The 20,031-nt window shown below is 39.5% G+C and overlaps 1 protein-coding gene across 5 annotated transcripts in view; it reads right to left on the bottom strand.

Moving 5' to 3' along the window:
- Window positions 1-20,031, bottom strand: part of LOC110300074 (vomeronasal type-2 receptor 116-like) — a 78,823-nt gene that overhangs the window by 9,266 nt on the left and 49,526 nt on the right. For all 5 annotated transcript variants that reach the window (XM_085844228.1, XM_085844226.1, XM_085844225.1 and 2 more), the window contains one exon: window positions 2,755-2,878. In XM_085844228.1, coding sequence (XP_085700354.1) covers window positions 2,755-2,878 — 124 coding nt within the window. The remainder of the gene's footprint in view (window positions 1-2,754; window positions 2,879-20,031) is intronic.

Raw genomic sequence — 20,031 nt, 5'->3', positions numbered from 1 at the left:
TGTGTTGTGGTGGTTTGAATAATAATGGTACCCATGGCTCATATATTTGGATACATAGTACCATCAGTGAATGGCAGTACTTGAGGATTGGAAGGTGTGATCTTGTCAGAGGGGCCACTGGGGGTAGGCTTTGAGGCTTTCAAAAGCCAAAGTCTGGCCCAGTGGCTCTCTTCCTGTTGCCTGCAGATCCAGATGTAGAACTCTGAGCTATTTCTTCAGCACCATATCTGTCAGTGTGCCATCAGGCTTCCTACATTGATGATAATGGACTAAACCTCTGAAACTAAGCAAGCCACAACAAATGCCTTATTTTATAGGTGTTATCATGGTCATTGTGGATCTTCACAGCAGTAGAACAGTATCCAAATCAGCAGTTGATAACAGGACTGAGATGTTGCTGTGACTGGCCTGACCATGTTTCTTGTAGGAATGTGAGGCCAAAACAGTGGTTGGATGATTTAAGCGGGGCTTAATGTGCCATCTTAGTTGGAGCATGGAAGATAGTGGTGCAGAGAGCAATGTAGCTTATGATGGCCTGACCCAAGAGGCTTCCCAGGAGAAGAACATTACTAACTAGCCTAGAGATTGCTCTTGTGATATTTTGGAGAAGAATGTGGCAGCTTTCTGGGTTTGTGTAAAACATAATCAGTCGGTGGATAAATTGAAGAAATTTAGATTAATGGTACTGGTAGAGGAGATTTCAAGACAGTCTAGTGTTTACTAGTATGAAGCCATATTGTATTTCAAAATGCAGTTAGTCCAATTTCCAAAGTTCCCATAGTCTATAACAGTCTAAATACTGTTTAAATGAAGTGAATACTGTCTAGTATTCACTGCTACATGGTTGTTAGTGGTCACCCTTATGCAGATCTATAATGAAAAGAAGTAATCTGAGCAAGGAAAAAACCAGAATGTATGGTTTGAGGAGATTATGAGCACCAGAAAATATAATGGTGCAAAGACCAGTGTTCAGGAGATAAAACATGTAAAGAAATGCCTGATGCTAAATAAATTAAGTGAGTGGTGACCTCAGGGAAAGATCTCACCCAGCTAAGCTTCCAAACTGTGGAAAGAAATTAAGGAAAAGCTAAAGCAGTAAAAGAAACCATTGACAAAAGAAAGCAAATAAAGATGTAGTTGAATGAGGGGGCCATGTTCCAGCCCCAGCAAATAACAGAGTGGTGGCAGTTTCACCCACATGGTTTTGGATTTAGAGTCAAGAATCCTTTCAAGGAGCTGTGGAATCTTCTCCCATAACTAAGAAAGTTACCAGGCTTGTTATAGGGGTGTCCCTTAATTGGGGCCCAAAGAGGCCACTGAGTGAAGCTGTGAAGATGAAGTCTAGATTATGTTGGAGACCCTCAGATAGTGGAAATGCCACAGTTGTGGGATATCTGCTGAGGGACACTGCTGACCAGATGTGGAATGAATCCAAGAGAGAAGTGTGTTGCAGACAACAAAGCTGAAAGGAGTTGGAGTACTGAAAAATACTTAGGTATCAGAAATGGGGATGCAGAATTTGGTTTGCTCTGCTGGTTTTTGGTCTTGCACTGAACCAGTATTTCTTCACTTTGGTCCTTTTCTTCCCTTTTGAAATGGTTATGTCATGTTATGTTGGAAGTATATGATCAGTATTTTGACATATTTTACTGGGGGTGACAGCTAAGAGATTGCCTTGAGTTTCAGAAGAGACTTTAACTTTGGACTTTTAAACAATATTGAGACTGTTATAGACTATGGGAACTTTGGAAATTAGACTAACTGCATTTTGAAATACAATATGGCCTCATCCTTGTGAGTGGTGAGTGGGGAGAGAATGGAATCTTTGTTCTGGGAGGAATTTCTTACCTAAACTTGTGGAGTTCAGTACTGTGGGGGAATTAAGACTCACAGAATGAGGTAAAAAGTGGTTCCCTTGAAGATGGATGAAAAATATTTTTAGATACCTCCTTGATTCTGAAGGAATAGAGAGCTGCCTATGTTTTAAGCCTGAAGGCAAATGTGAGAATTTTAAGAATGAGGGTGGCATATCATGTTTGTCCATCTTTCCTCTTTGGTCACAGATATTTGAAGGATTTGATCACACTTGACCATATTCAGAGATATATGGAGAAACACCCACTAAGGAAACATTTGCTCTGACTTCAGGGTAGTGAAAAATCTTAAAATAATCTTTTGTCTGTCTCATTCCAACCCCCCTCCCCCAGGAGCTCCTCCCAGTATGTAAAGGAGAGAGGAGTTTTAACTATTCTCACATTCAAATCACTCCTGTCAGTCACCTTTTGTGTACTGGAACCCGAATGAGGTAGCATGTGAATGTGAGTGTGAATGCACTGAGTCATTCTTTGTGTGTTGTCCATAACCTCAGTAGACAAGGAGAGGAGCACTGATGAAAGTCCTTTAAGCCCTGGGATAGCAATCAAAGACATCTGTGGCAAGGCAAGTTATTTGCTATAAAATTATTTTAAAAACAAGTTCTTATTATATAGCCCTGGCTGTCCTGGAACTTGTTATGTAAACCATGCTGGTTGGAAACTCAGAGATCTGCTTATCTCTGCCTCCTGAATGCAGAAGGTGTGCACCACTGCACTTAATATTCATTTTATTACTAATAAAACAACTTGGACTAGGGAGATAGATCATTGTAAAATGTTTTCAGTAAGTGTGAGAATCTGAGTTCAGAGGCCCTCAATCCTCATAAGAATGGGGCTCTACATTAGAAGTAGAGAATTTTTCCATACAGCACACACTTACCTGTCTCATTGGAAATTTCATTCTCTGGGCATGGAATGCAGTCAAAACAACAGATCACATTTCCTTCTTGGAGGGATTTTCTGAATCCAGGACCACAACTTTCACTGCATACGGACTGGGGAGTCTGAAGAAAATCAGACATGTGTAAGTTATAATTCTGATTTTTGCCTACCACTCTAGCAAGCATAGAACTGGATCATTAATGAACAGTTTTTCTATCCATAAATAACTGGATGTTGCTATTGCTTGTACATGACACATTCAATTAATGGTGATGACCTTTAACCTGTGGTGTGACTTGGACATGGTGAAGCCTTTAATTGGAGAGAGCTTAGGAAAATAGCTCAGCATGTAACACTCTTGCAAAGGTGCTGAATTTGGTTCCCAGAACCCATTTTACATGACTCAAAACGTCCTGTAACTCCAGATTCAGGAGATCAAATAGAATCTTTTGGCCTCCATGGGCACCTGCACTCAATTGGTAGATATTTGTGTATTCATACAAATAATGAAAATAAAACATTTTTTTAAAAGGAAAGGAAGTTATTGATTGGAGGTTTGTTATTGGGAGTAATATTGCAACAATGGCTTAATCCTACCTCTATTTTTGCTACCTGGATGCCATGAGGTAAGTGGCTTCTACTTCTACTAACCACACCATTGTACATCATTACAAATTCAAAAGTAACAGCTAATGGGTCTCTGATAGACACCTCCAAACTCATCCTAAAGATATGTTGTCAATAATGAAAACCCACAGCATTTACATACACATTGATAGTGAACATGCTTTAGTTACATACAGTAGATAAAATTCTCTTCCTTAAATTGGAAATATAAAATTTAAAAACTATATTCATGGTTCAGGGGATTCCTGGGTGTGATGATGGATTAAAAGACTCAGTGAAAGACTAGAGTCCCAGTAAGGAATAGTAGACTCTACTATTATTTAGCATAGAAAGGAAAAAAGAAATAAGCTTATTGGAATTTTTCTTTCCAAAAGAATAGCCAAGCTAGCACCAAGTTTCACCATCTTGTCTGCATCAGGTCAAGGACAAAGGTAGCAGCCAATGAGGTTCTTTCCCTTCTAGACATGGACACTAGAAAAACAGCAGGTGGAAATATTTTAACCCAGTGTACAGAGAGGCAAGCAGTGGGTGGCTTGATGACTGGAGCATAACCAGGTGAGTTTATGGAAGCTGAAAAGAGGCACAGGAGCTTGGAGTGGAGAATTTCCCTGGGCATCCTGGAGACAATTGCCTGCACAGAATATACCCCTGTCAATGCCTTGGTGAACTGCTGTAAGATATTTTATCTACTATTATTCATGCCCATAAAACATGTACTAATCTTCTCATTCATACTTTACTCTCTCTATTCTCATTTTCCCAATTCCCTCCTCATTTTACTACTTAATTATGGATGCTATTAGCTCTAAAAATCTGTGATGCATATTTTCTCTAATCAGTATTCTAATGATGCTATCTCTGAGCCATTGTAGGGAAACAAGAAAAATGTACAAGTGTCATCTAATGCAAGTTTACCTCAATATTTCTGTGAAATCACTGAATTTGTTATTGTCATTAACTCTTCTCCACCATAAACAGTAATTGATGGAAAGACATTACATGTTCAAAGATGGGCAGATTTAATACCATGAAAATAACTATTCCATCAATCTACGTATAGATTCAATGAAATCTCAATTAAAATCCCCATCGTATTCTTCACAGAAATAGGACTATCCTAAGTGTTATATGAAGTCACAAAAGGTCCTGGGTAGAAAAAATAACCTGAACAGGAAGAAAAAGTGCTGAAGGGAAAACAATTCCAAATCTTAAGATACATTACAGAGCCAAAGTCACAAGTCAATACAGTATTGACACAAAAACAGACACATCCACCACTGAAAGTTGAAGAGCCAAAAATGAGTACATGTAACTTCAGCTACTTAATATTTGACAAAAATTGAAAAACTAAAGCTGGAGAAAAGAAAGCACTTTAAAAAAATGGTGCCGGGGAAACTAGCTGTCCATGTTTAAAAGAAGAAAATTAGATCTGTGTCTATCATGCTGTACATTCTAATTCCAAATGGATCAAAATCTTGAACACTAAACCTGAAATATTCTAGAAGAAACCTGAAACTGCTAGAAGAAAATCTAGACAGCATCATATATGACATGAGTGTAGGAAAGGACTTTTGGAATATGACTTTATTTACCCCAAAATTAAGGTCAACAATTGACAACTCAAACCTCATAAAACTCAAACAGGTATGGGATGTGGAACAGTTGGAGGGTAGATTGGGGAAGGAAGAATAAAATATGGAGTGAAAATACAAGTTAATTAATTATAACAAAAAACTCAGACACTTGCAAACAGCTAAATGAAGAGGAAACTCTCAGAATGCTAAAAGTATTGGAGAGAATAGGAATTCAGGGCCCATACCCAAATATAATGCAAGCAATATGCAGCAAGTCAATAGCCAACATCAAACTAAATGGAAAGAAACTTGAAGCAATCCCACTAAAGTCAGGAACTAGACAAGGCTGCCCATTCTCTCCCTATCTATTCAATACAGTACTTTAAGCTCTAGTCAGAGCAATTAGGCAACAAAACAAATCAATGGGATATGCTGGGCGGTGGTGGTGCGCGACTTTAATCCCAGCACTGGGGAGGCAGAGGCAAGTGGATTTCTGAGTTCGAGGCCAGTGTGGTCTACAGAGTGAGTTCCGGGACAGCCAGGGCTACACAGAGAAACCCTGTCTCCAAAAAAACCAAAAAAACCAAAAAACCAAAAAAATCAAAAACAAAACAAAACCAAAATACAAAAAACAAAACAGAACAAAACAAAAAGATCAATGGGATACAAATTGGAAAGGAGGAAGTCAAGATATGACTATTTTCAGATGATATAGTATACAGCAAAGTGGCTGAATACAAAATTAACTCAAACAAATCAGTAGCTTTCCTCTACTCGAAGGATAAAGGGGCTGAGAAAGAAATTAGGGAAATGGCACCCTTTTCAATAGTCACAAATAATATGAAATATCTTGGTGTGATGCTAACCAAGCAGTGGGAGATCTGTATGACAAGAACTTCAAGTCTCTGAAGAAAGAAACTGAAGAAGACCTTAGAAGATGGAAAGATCTCCCATGCTCATGGATTGGCAGGATTAATATAGTAAAAAATGGCCATCATACCTAAAGTAATCTACAGATTCAATGCAATCCCTGTCAAAATTCCAAATCAATTCTTCACAGAGATAGAGCATTTCTCAAAATTTATCTGGAATAACAAAAAAAAAAAAAATCCAAAAACCATTCTCAACAATGAAAGAACTGGGGGAATCACCATCCCTGGCCTTAAGCTATACTACAGAGCAATAGTGATAAAAACCAACATGGTATTGGTACAGAGACAGATGGGTAGATAAATGGAATAGAATTGAAGACCCAGAAACGTGCCACACACCTATGGTCACTTGATCTTTGACAAAGGAGCCAAAACCATTCAGTGAAAAAAAGACAGCTTTTTTTTTCTTTCTTTGAGACAGGGTTTTTCTGTGTAGCCCTGGCTGTCCTGGAACTCACTTTGTGACCAGCCTGGCTTCAAACTCAGAAATCCACCTACCTCTGCCTCCCAGGTACTGAGATTAAAGGCATGTGCCACCACTGCCCCGCAAGACAGCATTTTCAACAAGTGGTGCTGGTTCAACTGGTGGTTAGCTAGTAGAAGAATGCAAATTGACCCATTCTTATCTCCTTGTACAAAGATCAAGTCTAAGTGGATCAAGGATACATAAAACCAGGTACGATGAATCTAATAGAAGAGAAATTGGGAATGAACCTCAAATACATTGGCACAGGGAAAAATTTCCTGAATAGAACACCAATGGCTTATGCTTTAGGATCAAGAATTGACAAATGGGACCTCATAAAATTGAAAAGCTTCTGTAAGATAAAGGACACTGTCAATAGGACAAAATGGTAATTCACAGATTGGGAAAAGATCTTTACCAACCCTACATCAGATAGAGGGGCTAATATCCAATATATACAAAGAATTTAAGAAGTTAGACTCCAGAGAACCAAATAACCCTATTTAAAAATTGGGTACAGAGCTAAACAGAGAATTCTCAACTGAGGAATCTCAAATGGCAGAGAAGCACTTAAAGAAATGCTCAACATCCTTAATCATCAGGGAAATGCAAATCAAAACAACCCTGAGATTCCACCTCACACCAGTCAGAATGGCTAAGATCAAAAAGTCAGGTGACAGCAGATGGTGGTGAGGATGTGGAGAAAGAGGGACATTCCTCCATTACTGTTGGGATTGCAGGTTGGTACAGCTACTCTGGAAATCAGTCTGGCAGTTCCTCAGAAAATTGGACATAGTACTACCTGAGGACCCAGCTATACCACTCCGGGGCATATACCCAGAAGATGTTCCAATTTGTAATAAGAACACATGCTCCACTATGTTCATAGCAGCCTTACTTATAATAGCCAAAAGCTGGAAAGACCCAGATGTCCCTCAACAGAGGAATGGATACAGAAAATATGGTATATTCTATCCTCAGCTGACAGCATATGCTGGCGAAGATGTGGCAAAAGAGGAACACTCCTCCATTGCTGGTGGGATTGCAAACTGGTACAACCACTCTGGAAATCAGTCTGACACTATTGCTGATGCCAAATGCTTGGTGACTGGAGCCTGACACAGCTGTCTTCTGACAGGCTCTGCCAGAGCTGAGCCAATACAGATGTAGATGTACACAGCCAAACACTGGACTGAGCTCAGGGACCCCAATGGGGAAGTTTGGGCAAAGACTGTAGGAGCTGAAGGAGTTTGCATCCTCACAGGAGGAACAACAATATCAACCAACTAGACCACTCAAAGCTCCCAGGTACTAAACTACCAACCAAAAAGTATACAGGGGATACCCATGGCTCCCCCTGGATAAGTAGCAGAGAATTGCCTTATCTGGCACCACTGGAAGGCTTGATGACCCAAGATAGGGGAATGCTAGGCTGCTGAGGCAGGAGTGAGTGGGTGGGAGGGGCAGCACCCTCATAGAGGCAGATGGGAGGGAGGAGGTGATAGGGGGCTTATGGAGGAAAAACTGGGAAGGGTGATAACATTTGAAATGTAAATAAATAAAATAACTAATAAAAAGTGAAAAAAAATTAGCCAGTTTGAAAAATAGTAGACTTTCAACCAAAATTAATCAAAACTGATGAGAAGAACAGTTCACACTCACCAAAGGAAAAATTCACCTAGCTGAGACATCAGTTATGAATACTTACTCTCCCAAGTGCAATGACACCCGCATTCATAAAAGAAACATTATTAAAGTTTATTCACACATTGAATTCCATGCATTAATAGTGGGAGACTTCAACACCCACCCTTACCAATGAGCGGGGCATCTAGACAGAAACCAACATTATGCCTGAAATGAACCAAATAACCTTGTCAGCAGTTCATGGAATATAATTGGTCACAAAGCAAGCCTCAACAGATACAAGAAAATTGAGATAAATCCTTTTACCTTATTAGACCTTCATGGATTTAAGCTGAACTTCAACAATGACAGAAACAACAGAAAGCCTGCCAACTGGTCTGCAGGTGCTGAGTCCCATTTTGGTGTTGCTATGGGACTGAACTGCTGAGAAAGAAGATGAAGCTCACCCCTAAAGAACTTTTGCTAAACATGTCTACTTCTCCCATATCCTAATGACTTTTCTCTTCCACTACTTCTGCTGGGTGGTGGGCTGGAGGAGAGGTTGAACCCTTATTAAAAGTAGTTTGCAAAAAAGTATGCTTATAAACTCCCCTTCATGTTAAAAGTCTTGGAGAGCTTAGAGATACAAAGTGTTTACCAAAACATATTAAAGGCAATATATAGTAAGCTAATAGCCAATATAAAATTAAGTGGAAAGAAACTTTAAGTGATTAACTAAAATCAGGGACATGACAAGGCTGTACACTCTTTCTGTATATATTTAATGTAGCACTTGAAGTTTTAGCTAGAGAATAACACAACTAAAGGATATCAAAAGGATAAAAATTGGAAAGGAAGTGGTCAAAATATTGCTATTCGCATATAATATGATAGTATACATAAATGACTCAAAAAATTTACCGGGAAACTCCTACAGTTAATAAACACCTTTAGCCAAGTGGCTAAAAACAAACAAACAAAAAATGTAAAAAAATCAATACCCTCATTTATACAAACAATAAATGAGCTGAGAAAGAAATTAGGGAAACAATACCCTTCACAATAGTCACAAATAATACAAAATACCTTCGTGTAATTATAACCAAGCAAGTAAAAGATCTGTATCACAAGAACTTCAAGTCTTAAAGAAAATGAGGAAGATATCAAAAGATGTAAAGATCTTCCATGCTCATGCATTGGTAGGATTAACATAGTAAAAATGGCCATATAACCAAAAGTAATCTACAAATTAATGAAATTTGCATCAAAATTACAAAACAATTCTTTAAAGACAGTAAAATACCAATACTCAACTTCATATGGAAAAACAAAAACCCAAGATAGCTAAAACAATCCTGTTGTTGGACTAATTGAATATCTGCATGTAGAAGAATTCAGCTAGATCTGTATTGATCACCTTGCACAGAATTTAAGCCCAAATGAGTTAAGGACCACAACATAAATCCAGTTATACCAAATCTAGTACAAGAGAAGTGGCACAAGATACAACTTCCTGAACAGAACACCAATAGCTCAGGCACTAAGATCAAGAATTCTTCTGTAAGGCAAAGGATGCTGTCAGTAGGACAAAATGTCAGCCTATGGAATGGGAAAAGACCTTAATCAATCCTACATCTGACAGAGAGCTGATATCCAAAAATATATGAAGAACTCAAGAAATTTGACAACAAACCAAATCACCCAATTTAAAATGGGGTACAGAGCTAAGCAGAATATTCTCAATAGAGTAATCTCTAATGTCCAAGAAGCACTCTGTGAAGTGGTCAGCATCCTTAGTCATCAGGGAAATGCAAATCAAAGCAACTCATATTCAATCATACCTATGTCAGAATGGCTGATTTTAAAAACTCAAGTGATAGCTCCTGATGGTGAGGACACGGAGCAAAGGGAATACTAGTACATTGCTGGTGGAAATGTAAACTTGTAAAGCCACTTGGGAAATCAACTTGTCAGTTTCTCAGACAATTGGAAATATTTCTACCTTAAGACCCAGCTATACTATTACAGGGAATATATGCAAAATATCCCCCATCATACCACAAGGATACTTTCTCAACTATGTTCATAGCAGCTTCATTTGTAATAGCCAGAAACTGGAAACAATCTAGATGTCCCTCAACTGAAGAATGAATAAAGAAAATGTAATACCTTTACACAATGGAATGCAATTCTGCTATTAAAAACATGGACCCCATAAAATTTGCAGACAAATAGATGGAACTAGAAAAGATCATCCTTACTGAGGTAACTTAGAACTAGAAAGCCGCACATGGTAAGCAGTCACTTATAAGTGGATAATAGCCATCAAACACAAGATAACCACACTATAATCCATAGACACAAAGAAGCTAAGTAACAAGGAAACCTAAGGGAGGTGTGTGTGTTGAATCTCACTGAGAATGGGAAATACCATAGATATTGGGGGTGAATGGATGGAGGGAACTTGGTAGGAGCCAGGGTGTGGAGGGTAACAGGAGGGATCAGTTGCAGGGAGGAGAGAGGTAGAGAAGACTAGAAGAGGGAGCTGGGATTTGCAGTGGGTGTGGGGCATCTCTGGTAGGAGCAAAAATCTTAGGAGAAAGGAAACCCCAGCAGTCTATGAGCATGACCCTAGCTAAGGCTCCTAGCAATAGTGGATATGGAACATGAAATAGCTACTGTCTGTAACCAGCAAAGACTTCCAATGGAGGACTGGGGACACAGCCACAAAACCTTCGATCTACAATTTGTCCTGCCTTCATGGTGTGCAGAGATAAACATGGAGCAAAATATGAAGGAATGGCAAACCAATGATTGCCCCATCTTGGGTCCCATGCCTTGAGAGAGCCCACCTATGACAATATTAAGGGTATTCTGGTATACTTGCATACAGGGGCCTAGCATAACTGTCATCTAAGAGGATTCACCCAGCAGCTGATGGAAACAGAAGCAGAGGCCATTAGCCTAGCATTAGCTAGAGCTCAGGGAATCTTGTGGAAGAGAGGGAGGAAGGACTAAAGGAGCCAGAGAGGTCAAGGAAACCACAAGGAAACCAACAGAATTAACTAACCTTGTAGGACCATTGAAAGGCAGCCTGGTTCTTGGTTGAACACAGGCTAGAAACCATGGTGATCCTCAACTGTCGGAAGGCATTTTGCCTTGCTCCTGGGCACATGGCTCCTGTCATGAAGCTACAGTCTTCCACCCCCATACCCCTCCATAGATTTGTGGCCATCAGTCACAGGCAATACCCCAAGCCCCTCCACAGGTACAGGATGTGACCTGTAGTCACATAGCCTCAAGACAGATCTCCATTTTAATGAGGTTCCTAAAGGCCTAGAGGATTTCGCCAACCAAATCTCCTTTCCAGACACACCTCTCTGCAAAATATATTTAACCTCAGGCCTACCCCGAGAAGTGGGGTATGGTTTTACTCATCCACTTTTTGCCATGACAATAAATGCCTTAAAACCATGGGCTGTCTCTTTTCATTGGGATTCGCCATGGGGAACTATGGAGAAAGTCTTCACTTAAAGAGTTTAACCTCCCATAGAAGGCCTCTCTACACTCCCAAGCCAAGCCTGACACCAGTGACAAGCAAAGGACTCATCCCCGTGGGTTCCAACTGGAGCTCCCCTTTTTTCCCTCTCAGCCCCAGGCTAAATACAGCCCTCAGGGCCTGACTGCATTTTCTGCTCTTCCATGCCTTCCAGAGGCACCTGAGTGCCCAAGAGCCTGAGAACCAGATGGCCGCAGCCTTCTTGCAGGCCTGGGGACGCCCAAGCCAGCTCTGGCTGTCCCCAGCACCTTAGACTATGCTCTCTGGAGCTGTGTCCTGTGGCTTCATCCTAGCCCGACACCCTCCTGGTGAGTTCATGGGGTAAGCAAGGTCAAAACTCCCACATCCTGTTTTCATGATCAGCCAAGCCCTGTGTCCATCTTGTTTTTAGATGTAGAGTCAAGGCTTTTATACAAATCTTTGGCTGCCCTGAAACTCACTATATAGACTAGGATGGCCTCAAATTCACAGAAATCCACAGGCCTCTGCTTCCTGAGTGCTGGGATGCCTACTTCTCTCACTCTTTTGAAAATAAGCAGGCATATGAATTCCAAGAGACTGTAACATGTACAGGTCTGACATGGGTTTGTATCACACAGAATACTTGAGCGGAGAGAAGAAGACATGCACCACCATCCATAACTCAAAAACTATCTCCAGTTAAGAGCCACTTGCAAGTCTAAACAGTTTTCTCCAAGTGAGTCTCATGGTGGGAAACAAAGTACTCTTAAGTGTAGGTAGGCTCTATTGCGTCCAAAGTTAGTACCACCATCCCCACAAAGTGCAAGGCCCAATGACTTGGTCAAAGATGACACTCTGGCTTCAGCTAGGCATGGCAGAATAAACAAAAGGATTTCTGGAGGATATATCAAAGCTTGCTCTCAGTACTCTTCAGACCTGTGAAATTGTTTTCTGTATTCCAAAGGGAGTCACTCCTCTTATCTTTCTTTGGCTCTGTCAAAAAGGACATGTGTAAGCTTAGATTTTTCCAAGCCTATATTATTCAGAGTTCTAGAACAATTCAACCTTTTCTCTAGCCCACAGAACAGAGATAGGGGAAAAAGAATGTTTATAGGAAAAGGGGGTTGTGGGTCTGTTTATAAGTAGTTCTTTGGGGGTGATTCCATTCTTTGATGTTAAGATATCAGCAGTCCAATAGCAACACCAAACATGAATCAGTAGGAGGGATTCAATTCAGCAGAAACTGCAAGGCTCCACCAAATCAGCAGATAAGGCAAGAATCAGCTGGGATAACACATGAAGTTCTTGGGTGCATTTCTCTCTATGAAATGAACACCAGTGAAGACCAGCAAAGACCAGTGATGACCAGTGAAGACCAGCAAAGAACACTGAAGACAAGTGAAGCATTGACTCATATATACTACTTTGGAACATATACTCCAAAGAGTCTAAAATGAAAGGGGATCCAAATTCCTTTTCTTGGGCTGGTAAGATGGCTCAATGGGTAAGAAGCAGATCCAGAGTTCAAATCCCAGCAACCACATGGTGGCTCACAACCATCCATAATGAGATCTGACTTCCTCTTCTGGAGTGTCTGAAGACAGCTACAGTCTTATATTATACTTACATATAATAAATAAATCTTAAAAAAAACCATCATCCTCCAAATTCCTTTTCTTTATCGATGCTAAAGAATTGAAATAGGAAATCAGGGGATTCTAGGCAAGAGGTCTCAAAAGTGTAAACTGTACCACCAAGCTCATTTTTATTGTTACATTTCCCTTCATAGTAAATTACAAGTTTACATTTAATAAAGGAAGTCTGATTATTCATAGGCTAGCATATTTAAGGTTACATGAAGCACAACAATGTTATTTTTCTTCTGAAAAATGTCTGAGGTACAGGAACACCATTTAACCTAACAATTCTTCAGAAATTGGTGAAGGTGAAAGGTATTTCTTTCTGTGTTTCTTTTCACATTTGTTGGCATTCCACATTTCCTTCTTGAGAAACAGCAGCATTAGCTGTTCCCATGCCTGTGCCCACAAATTCATTAAGTCTTCACATAAGCTTAATTCAACCCCCAACAGTCTAAGTCAATATACCATTGAGATCCATGTTTACTGCTGCACTATTCATAATAGTTAACTGATGGAATCAGGCTAAATACCAATCTAGAGCTAAAGAAAGCATGGTTCTTATACACAATAGGATTTCATGTATCTATAACAAAAAGTAGAATAATGGCTATTGTAGGAATAAATAGGATTGGGAGTTAATGTTTTAAGTAACTTAAGTGAGACTTTGAATGACATGTATTGCATGTTTTCTCTTATATGTGAACCCAGGATTTAACTTTAATTGTTTATGATTACTTTTCTGTTTGTTGTATGTATGTGGTGCATGTATGTGTTGCATATGTTCACAGGTACATGTATGTGCATGAAGGCTAGAGGAATATATTCAGTGTCTGGCCTATCAATCTTTTTCCTCTGAGACTTTCCCTGAAACTGGGGTTTACCATTAAACTAGACTGGTTGACCAACAAGCCTCAGTGACCCTTCTTTCTTTGGGAAGTTCTACACTACAAGGTTTTAGATGTGCATGGCCATCTCCAGCTTCTTTACCTGTGCTTTTTTTTTTTTTTTAAATAGTCCTTATGATAGCATGGCCATCACACATACACTGATCCATCTCCCTAGGCATACATGTTAATTTTTGTGTACGTGTATATGTGTATGTTTATGGGGAGGTATGGATCATGGAACTAGAAAACGCACCATTGGAAAGGAAGAAGACAGCCTAATCAAAAGTGTCTGATAGGTTAAAGAATATGTATCGCCTGCAAGCAGAAGCAGATGTTTGTAGAGAAGAAGAGTGCTATCAGGAGGTGGACAGGGGATGAGGGAGAGGAGTGGGGGAAGAGGACAAGTAGAACACAGTATGGATGAAGATGCCTCAAGGAACTCTTTATTTTGAGTGATAATTACAAAAACAGTGGAAAGACTCTGCCTCTTCATGTGGCCCCAGCTTAACTTTTCCCAATAATCCATCAGGCTTCCAATCGAACCTATCTCTACTGCTTCTGCTGATACCAGGAAAGCATTTTCTAACAGGAAGGCCCAGTGGTCTGAAAAAAATGCTGGAATTAAGCAACATCACAAGTGAACCAAGCAGATATCTTAAAAACATTTCACTCAGACACAAAAGAATATACAATTTTTCATAGCAGTTGATGGAATGTGCACCAAAATTATCCATATATTTGGACAGAAGGCAAGTCTCAATAGATATAAGAAAATTGACATAACAATCTCTATTCTATCTGACCACCAAGGTCTAAAGCTTGATATCAAGAACATAAAGTATACAAATTTAGGGAAACTGAACAACTCTCCACTGATTGAAAAATGGAATCAGGAAGGAATTTAAAAAGATTTTATAATTGAATGAAAATAAAATGACAACATAACCAAACATATCCAACACAAAGAATGCAGTCTTGAGAGCTCTAAGTGGCTACATCAAAAAATTGAAGAGCTCTCACATTAGAAATTTAATAGCAAACCTGAAAGCATAGAATTAAAAGAAGAAATAACATCTAAAAGAAATATATGCCAGGTGCCAGTACTGGGCCACCTTGGGCCCGACCACGGGCAGTCCCACAGTCTCAAGAGGACTCTCCACCCCACAGGCGTCTTAGCACGCCCAGGATCTTAGGATTACTGGTGAGTGATACACAACATCTGTTCCAACAGAACCAGGGGTGCCTGGGGCCAGCTGGAGCATGGACACAGGACCCTGTCCGACCAGTGGCTCAGGTTCCTTCTGGTCAGCGCTGGTCTACCTTGGTTTAGAACTCAGTGGTCAGCCCCATGATCCCCACAGGAGATACCACTTCCAAGCGCTCTAACACATCCAGGATCTTAGGATCCCAGGAACCCAAGATTGCAGGAACTTGGTCACACCAGGATCTCAGGGTCTCAGAGGAAGTTTGACTCCCAAGAACTCTGACACACCCAGAATCTCAGCATCACAGGATCACAAAATCACAGGATCACAAAGAAACCTGGACTCTGAGAAGTCCTGACTCAACTGGGATTGCAGGAAGGACAGGCTCCAATCAGATATATTGAGGGCAGGGATAACCACTTGAGATAATCAGATGGCAGGAGGCAAGCATAAGAACAGAAGCAACAGAAATTGAGGTTACTTGGCATCATCAGAATCCAACTCTCCCACCATAGCAAGTCTTGTATACTCCATTACAACAGAAAAGGAAGATATGGATCTAAAATCACTTCTCAGGATGATGATGGAGGACTATAAGAAGGACATAAATAACTTAAAGAAATACAGGAGAACACATACTATCAGGTGAAAGAATTGAACAAAACCATCCAGGATCTAAAAATGGAAGTAGAAACAATAAAGAAATCACAAAGGGAGACAACTCTGGAAATAGAAAACCCAGGAAAGAAGTCCAGAGCCATAGATGCAAGCATCACCAACAGAATACAAGAGATAGAAGAGAGAATCTCAAGTGCAGAAGATACCATAGAAAACATTGACACAACAATCAAAGAACATGTGAAATGGAAAAAGATACTAACCCAAAACATCCAGGAAATCCAGGACACAATGAGAAGACCAAATCTAACGATAATAGGTATAGACAAGAAGGACGATTTCCAACTTGAAAGGTCAGTAAATATCTTTAACAAAATTATAGAAGAAAACTTCCTCAACCTAAAGAAAGAGATGCCCATGAACATACAAGAACCCAGCAGAACTCCAAGTAGTTTGGACCAGAAAAGAAATTCCTCCTGTCACATAATAATCACAGCACCAAATCCACAAAACAAAGAAAGAATATCAAAAGCAGTAAGGGAAGAAGGTCAAGTAACACATAAAGCCAGACTTATCAGAATTACACCTGACTTCTGCCCAGAGAGTATGAAAGCCAGAAGATCCTGGGCAGATCTCATACAGACCCTAAGAGAGCACAAATGCCAGCCCAGGCTACTATACCCAGCAAAATTCTTAATCACCATAAATGGAGAAACCAAGGTATCCCATGACAAAACCAAATTCATACAATATCTTTCCACAAATCCAGCCCTTCAAAGGGTAATAAAGGGAAAACTCCAACACAAGAAGGGAATCTATGATCTAGAGAAAGCAAGAAAGTAATCTTTCAACAAACCTAAAACAAGAACCTAAAACATGAACAAAATTCCAATTCTAACAACAAAAATAACAGGAAGCAACAATTATTTTTCCTTAGAATCTCTTAATATCAATGGACTCAATTACCCAATAAAAAGACATAGACTAACAGACTGGTTACATAGACAGAACCCAACATTTTGCTGCATACGGGAAACCCGCCTCAGTGACAAAGGCAGACACTACCTCAGAGATAAAGGCTGGAAAACAATTTCCCAAGCAAATGGTCCCAAGTTAAAAGCTGGAGTAGCTATTCTAATATTGAATAAAATCGACTTTTAACCTAAAGTTACCAAAAAAGATAAGGAGGGACACTTCATACTTGTCAAAGGTAAAATTTACCAAGATGAACCCTCAATTCTGAACATCTATGCTCCAAATGCAAGGGCATCCACATTCATTAAAGAAACTTTAGTAATGCTCAAAACACACATTGTATTGCACACAATAATAGTGGGAAACTTCAACATCCCACTCTCATCATTAGACGGATCCTGGAAACAGAAACTAAACAGACACACAGTGAAACTAACAGAAATTATGTAACAAATGGATTTAACTGATATGTATAGAACATTTTTATCCTAAAACAAAAGGATATACCTTTTTCTCAGCACCACATGGTACTTTCTCTAAAACTGACCATATAATTGGTTACAAAACAGGCCTCAACAGATACAAAAATATTGAAATTATCCCATGCATCCTATCAGATCACCACGGACTAAGGCTTATCTTCAATAACAACATAAATAATAGAAAGCCAACATACACATGGAAGCTGAACAACACTCTACGCAATAATAACTTGGTCAAGGAAGGAAGAAAAAAAGAAAGAAATTAAAGATGTTTAGGAGTTTTGTGAAAATGAAGCCACAACATATCCAAACTTATGGAACACAATGGAAGAAGTCATAAGAGGAAAATTCATATCTCTAAGTGCCTCCAAAAAGAATCTGGAGAGAGCACACACTAGCAGCTTGACAGCACACCTAAAAGCTCTAGAACAAAGGGAAGCAAATTCACCCAAGAGGAGTAGACAACAGGAAATAATCAAACCCAGGGCTGAAATCAGCCAAGTGGAAACAAAAAGAACTCTATACAAAGAATCAACCAAACCAGGAGCTGGTTGAGAAAATCAACAAGATAGACCAACTCTTAGCCAGACTCACTAGAGGGCACAGGAATAGTATCCTAATTAACAAAATCAGAAATGAAAAGGGAAACATAACAATAGCATCTGAGGAAATCCAAAAAATTTATCAGATCCTTCTACAAAAGCCTATACTCAAAAGAACTGGAAAACCTGGATGAAATGGACAATTTTCTAGACAGATACCAGGTACCAAAGTTAAATCACCATCAGATTAACAATCTAAACAGTCCCATATCCTCCAAAGAAATAGAAACAGTCATTAATAGTCTCCCAAACAAAAAAAGCCCAGGACCAGATGGGTTTAGTGCAGAGTTCTATCAGACCTTCGAAGAGCACATAATTCCTATACTTCTCAAGCCATTGCACAAAATACAAACAGAAGGTACTCTGCCAAAATTCGTCCTATGAAGCCACAATTACTCTGATACCTAAACCATACAGACCCAACAAAGGAAGAGAACTTCAGACCAATTTCCCTTATGAATATCGATGCAAAAAATACTCAATAAAATTCTCGAAAACTGAATCCAAGAACACATCAAAACAATCTTCCAGCATGATCAAGTAGGCTTCATCCCAGGGATGCAGGGATGGTTCAATATAGGGAGATCCATCAACATAGTCCACTATATAAACAAACTCAAAGACAAAAACCACATGATCATCTCATTAGATGCTGAGAAAGCATTTGACAAAATCCAACACCCATTCATGATAAAAGTACTTGAAGTTCTAGCTAGAGCAATAAGACAACAGACAAAGATCAAGAGGATACAAATTGACATAGAAGAAGTAAAGGTATCACTATTTGCAGATGATAAGATAGTATATATAAGCAACCCCAAAACTTCTACCAGAGAACTTCTTCAGCTGATAAATAACTTCAGCAAAGTGGCTGGATATAAAATTAACTTAAATAAATCAGTAGCCTTCCTTTATACAGACAATAAACAGCCTGAGAGAGAAATTAGGAAAACAACTCTCTTCACAATAGCCACAAATAATATAAAATATCTTGGGGTAACTCTAACCATGCAAGTGAAAGATCTATATGACAATAACTTCAAGTCTTTCAAGAAAGAAATTGAAGAAGAGTGCAGTAAATGGAGTGATCTAAGATTGCAGAACTAACATAGTAAAAATGACTATTCTGTAATCTACAGATTCAATGTAATCCTCATCAAAATATCAACACAATTCTTCATAGAATTAGAAAGAGTAATTCGCAAATTTTCTGGAAAGGCAAGAAACCCAGAATTGTGAAAACAATTCTTAACAATAAAAGAACTACTGGGGAGATCACCATCCTGACCTCAAGCTATGCTACAGAGCAATAGTGATAAAAACGGCATGGTATTGGTACAGAGACAGACATTTTGATCAATGGAATAGAATTGAAGACCCAGAAATAAAACTACACACTTATGTACACTTGATCTTTGAGAAAGAGGCCAAAAGTATGCAATGGAAAGAAGAAAGCATCTTCAATAAATGGTGCTGGTCTAACTGGTGGTCTGGATGTAGAAAATGAAACTAGATCCATATTTGTCACCTTGTACAAATTTCAAGTCCACGTGGATCAAGGACCTCAACATAAAACTAGATACACTGAATCTAATTTTGTAGCCTCCGAATTACTGATGTTAACTCTCTGTGGTCAATTGCCCTTCTTCTTGGAAGCTTCACCAAAGAGACTCCAGTGTTGTTTACAGACGGTTTGCCTCTGCATATTTTCCTGCAGAACCTCCCCCCCCCCATCCCTCTCTGTGGCAATCGCAGTATGCAGGCAGCTGGTTTCTGCACTGAGTCTCCTTGCAGCAAGCCCAGGGTTCCCTTCCCCACTTTGGACGCTCCGAGAAAACACAGTCCGGTGTTAGAATGGCACTGCCCATAACCCCCCCTTAATTAAAACACCCAAAGGAGCCAGATCCTAGCTTGAGATGGCCTCCCCACCTATGTGACGCCAGAATCTAGCCTTCCCTCTGATAAATGGCCGAGCTCTCCAGATGCCTGTACTTGGGAACTTAGAGAAATAACAAACTCAAAGAATATTAAGGTCCCACATTTAAATCATAGAGAAAAGGTAATCAGAGGTCACAGACAGTTATGGCCGGTCATAAAAATTAGTTCAGCTAAAAATCAGCT

Source organism: Mus caroli, unplaced genomic scaffold (assembly GCF_978045245.1).
Source record: "Mus caroli unplaced genomic scaffold, Mus_caroli_1 scaffold_10, whole genome shotgun sequence".
NCBI classification, from domain to species: domain Eukaryota; kingdom Metazoa; phylum Chordata; class Mammalia; order Rodentia; family Muridae; genus Mus; species Mus caroli.
The sequence above is the reverse complement of the archived record's forward strand: the minus strand, read 5'-3'. Positions and strand labels throughout refer to the sequence as shown.